Source organism: Oncorhynchus mykiss, chromosome 13 (assembly GCF_057628025.1).
Source record: "Oncorhynchus mykiss isolate SJ-2025 chromosome 13, ASM5762802v1, whole genome shotgun sequence".
NCBI lineage: Eukaryota > Metazoa > Chordata > Actinopteri > Salmoniformes > Salmonidae > Oncorhynchus > Oncorhynchus mykiss.
Genome location: NC_143034.1, coordinates 43,750,117 through 43,753,952, shown reverse-complemented (window position 1 = coordinate 43,753,952; position 3,836 = coordinate 43,750,117). Strand labels below are relative to the sequence as shown.

The window sequence follows — 3,836 nt, the reverse complement described above, 5'->3', positions numbered from 1 at the left end:
AAGACATCCTCTCTTGGGGAATGCTGCTTTTTAGTTAGCCATCTAAACTCCCTTCCTCGTTTCCAGTTCATGTTCCTCGCCTCCGTAAATATTCTATTGATTTTTATGTTTTTCCACGGAACCTTAGAAAGACAATATAGAAATCATATTTGTAAATATGTATGATATTGTGTGTTACATATCTGTCTCACAAATGTTATTTTATTTATTTATTTCACCTTTATTTAACCAGGTAGGCTAGTTGAGAACAAGTTCTCATTTGCAACTGCGACCTGGCCAAGATAAAGCGTAGCAATTAGACACTTACAACAACACAGAGTTACACATGGAATAAACAAAACATACAGTCAATAAATAATACAGTAGAACAAAAGAAAACAAAAAGTCTATATACAGTGAGTGCAAATTAGGTAAGTTAAGGAAATAAATAGGCCATGGTGGCGAAGTAATTACAATATAGCAATTACACATTTAGGCACTATTGTGTTGTTACACAAGAAAACCATCATTTCAAAGTGACTGATTTGTAAAAGTGGGCCAACAATAAATACATTATCTTACCTGAAGTTGTTGTAGGGTTCTTTTGTTAACTTTTTCATTTGAGTTGAATTGATGAATTATTCTATTTGTTCTCAGTAATTGGGTGGTTTGACACACATCACTTCAAGAGGGTTTTTTGACCTCCGTTCATTGTTAGGGTTAGTGTAGGGACGTCCCAAGGATCCCAGATAGCACTGTTCCATCAGACAGAAACAGCAGCTCGAGTTTTCAAGCGAGGCCATATTTACATTTTGGATAGAAGCAGGCCATTGGCTGCCTTAATCAAGGGGGGGGTGTTAAAAATAAAATTTAATGAGAAAGGGTGCATGAATTAAACGTGCCAACACAATTTTATAGTCATCATAAGAATGTTTTCCTGTCCTATACAAAAAAATCAGCAACTCTCTCGAGGGGTATCGACCAACTTCACTTTTATCGGCTTCGGGCCGACCTAAGATGATAGGAGAAGCCTTTAATTATTCGGTAAAAGCAGAAGTATCTGAGTTTTCAATATATTTCCTCAAATAGAATAATGGACCACTGACCACTGACGCATTACATTGCTTTATTAACGAATTTAGATATTTGTGTTGTAGTTTTTTATGTAGCCTAGGTTGCAGGTGTTATTGGTATTTTCCCCTCTGAAATACCAAGATAATGACGTAATTTTTCCGGTAAAATAGGGTGTGGCGTGGCGCACGTCCCTACGTGCGGGGAGGCGCTATAAAGGGTTGTTTTCCACTTTGCAAGCTAAACAAGCTCCATTTTGTGAGAGCCTTTCAGAAGACAAAACGTCGTCCCGGTGAAAAGGGAGGTTCAAAGAACAAAAAAACAAACAAATACATTTGACCAGTCGATCGCTAACCAGTTATTATCCGAAAGGAAAGGAAATCTTATCGTATGTCCGCTATCCAGAACCTCCAAACTTTCGGTAAGACATTTCAACCACCTCTGCTAACGCGGGGTCGAAAATGTGGGGGGGAAGGGCGCTTGCTAACGTTAGCATTTGCAAATATTTTGACAACGTTTAAACTAAATATAGATAACGTTTTGATTTTCATGTTCATGAAACATCTGGTTAGTTATCGAGAACATTTTCCTCACGACTAGAAGTACGTTAAATTAATAGCCAACGAACGTCAGTAAAAGTCATGCTAACAGCCATCCGATTTCAACTAGGCCGATGTTAATTTCCTTGTTTAGGCCCCAACACGGCTTTGTAGCCTGTATATCAAACTAGTCTATTGTAGACACATTGATCAATGTACAGTAACGTTACCGATTCCGGAGAGTAACTATTTCTTACTGTCTGTAGTTATCAACAATGGACAATGTACATGTTTGCCCCAATCTGTCTGTAATACGACTTTTGTCGGGAAGGGCTTTGTGGTAATGTAAACTATTTTTTTGTAAAGGGCAAATAGCCAGGTACAAAAAAAACGTTTTGCCGGAATAATTGACTATCTGAACAGGGGCGTTTTGCGTTCTCCCGTGTCACTAACCTCAATTCCGGATAAATGTAGATCTGCCCAGATGAGCCACCCAATCTTGGTTGGACCATTTTCTAAAACCTTATTTCCATGTAATTTGCTGATGAGCGTCCTGCGCAGGGTTTTGCTTGGTTCCCAAGCCTCGTGGCTAAGACGTTACGTCACCAGTTCATCGGCCTCGATCTTTTGTTAGCTAGGTCAAACCACTGCCATTTTAGTTATCACTTTAGGTTGCTTCCTTGTATTTTTAGATGTTTATTTTTTGAATTATGTTTTAAGTTGTGTGATTTTGTTTTTAGACCCATTTGCTGATGCAACTAAGGGTAATGACAGGCTCCCATCTGGGACTGACGACTACATCCACATAAGAATCCAGCAGCGTAACGGGAGGAAGACTCTGACCACGGTCCAGGGCATAGCCATCGACTATGATAAGAAGAAGCTAGTCAAGGCCTTTAAGAAGGTATGTTATGGCAACACTAGTTGATACACTAAGCAAGATCCATGTTTTGTTCTACTGGCTGTTTGAATAGTTCTGCTTTGTCAACAGAAATTTGCCTGCAATGGGACAGTGATTGAGCACCCAGAGTATGGGGAAGTGATTCAGCTGCAAGGTGACCAGCGCAAGAATATCTGCACATTTCTGATTGAGGTAGGTTTGACTTGTCGCTGCTATTGCACCCAGTGTATACTCCACACTTGTGAGTACTAAGTGGTCATGTGTCATGGCCCCTACAGAAGGCTCTCGTAGAAAAGCCCCTGTTTGTAAAACCTGTTTGTAAATAGTCTCGCTGTGATGGTAGCAAATGTTCTGTGACTGGAGTTCAAAGTTATTTTGTGTAATGTCACTTCTCCCCTCATCCCACTTCCAGATTGGCCTGGCGAAAGAGGAGCAGCTCAAGGTCCACGGATTCTAGAAGCTTTCTGCAGCCCCCTCTCCCCCGGTCCTGATACTTCCCTCCCCATGTGCTGCAATCACTGCAGCCCCTTTAAGCTAATGATGAATACCTCTGAATTGAGACACTTTAATACCAGTTTAACTCCCCCCTCAGACGGGAGCAGTCCAGTGCAAACATGGACAAATGGCTTGACGGATGTGGGATGAGTGGTGGTTTAGTTTTTTTTCCTTCAACTTTTTTGTTTGCCATGTGAAGGGCACAATTCCATGTAACACTTTGTTTTGTACGAGTTTCAATAAAAATGATCAACCGCCACATGCGGTATCCTGTGGTGGTGTGGGATTTTGGAGGGGGGGTTGGGGGAGGAGCCCTTAACTGTGGTTCCAATGTATTGTGGGGCTGCCTGTCCAAGGTTATGGAAGAGTGCTGCAGAAGTTCTGACCATCGCAGCCCTGTCTCCCGTCTGAGGCGAGTTTGTGCTTCCTTTTAACAAAAAAAAAGTTGAAATATGCATAATTTTCTGACGCTGTAATACTACTTAGATTTTATTTAAACTATAATGAAAAAGGTACTGCTCTACCTGGTTGTCAGATGACTGGTATTATGGAGCAAGTCTGCTTAAAACCATGTTAGGATTGACACTGAGCTACCAACTCAAAATGGAAAGAAGGGGGTGGTATTTTATTGAATAAATATTGAAATTGATGTCTTGTTTCATGGGTACAATTATTTGTGATACGTGGTGTTTGCAATGGCATACCACAATACAAAATGACGGCACCACACAATAGTTTGATATGCCTATGATAATTTGTACAATTGCTGTGTTTAAAAATGGCGATCCAACTACCTGCTTATTGTACGAGACATGGTGTCTTGTGGGGAAGCGTCTTTTCATACTAGTGCT

At 40.6% G+C, this 3,836-nt stretch overlaps 1 protein-coding gene across 1 annotated transcript; it reads left to right on the top strand.

Annotated features, from left to right (window-relative positions):
• Positions 1 to 1,067: 1,067 nt before the first annotated feature.
• LOC110486186 (eukaryotic translation initiation factor 1b) lies at positions 1,068 to 3,634 on the top strand. Its single transcript, XM_021557609.3, has 4 exons — positions 1,068 to 1,471; positions 2,330 to 2,493; positions 2,581 to 2,682; positions 2,903 to 3,634. The coding sequence occupies exons 1-4, from the start codon at positions 1,441 to 1,443 to the stop codon at positions 2,945 to 2,947; spliced, it is 342 nt and encodes a 113-aa protein (XP_021413284.1). The 5' UTR covers positions 1,068 to 1,440; the 3' UTR covers positions 2,948 to 3,634.
• Positions 3,635 to 3,836: the final 202 nt, after the last annotated feature.

Coding starts and splice junctions, on each gene's coding strand:
- LOC110486186 (XM_021557609.3), top strand. CDS start 1,441: ATGTCCGCTATCCAGAACCTCCAAACTTTCG. Junction 2,494..2,580: donor TAGTCAAGGCCTTTAAGAAG/GTATGTTATGGC, acceptor CTTTGTCAACAG/AAATTTGCCTGCAATGGGAC. Junction 2,683..2,902: donor TCTGCACATTTCTGATTGAG/GTAGGTTTGACT, acceptor TCCCACTTCCAG/ATTGGCCTGGCGAAAGAGGA.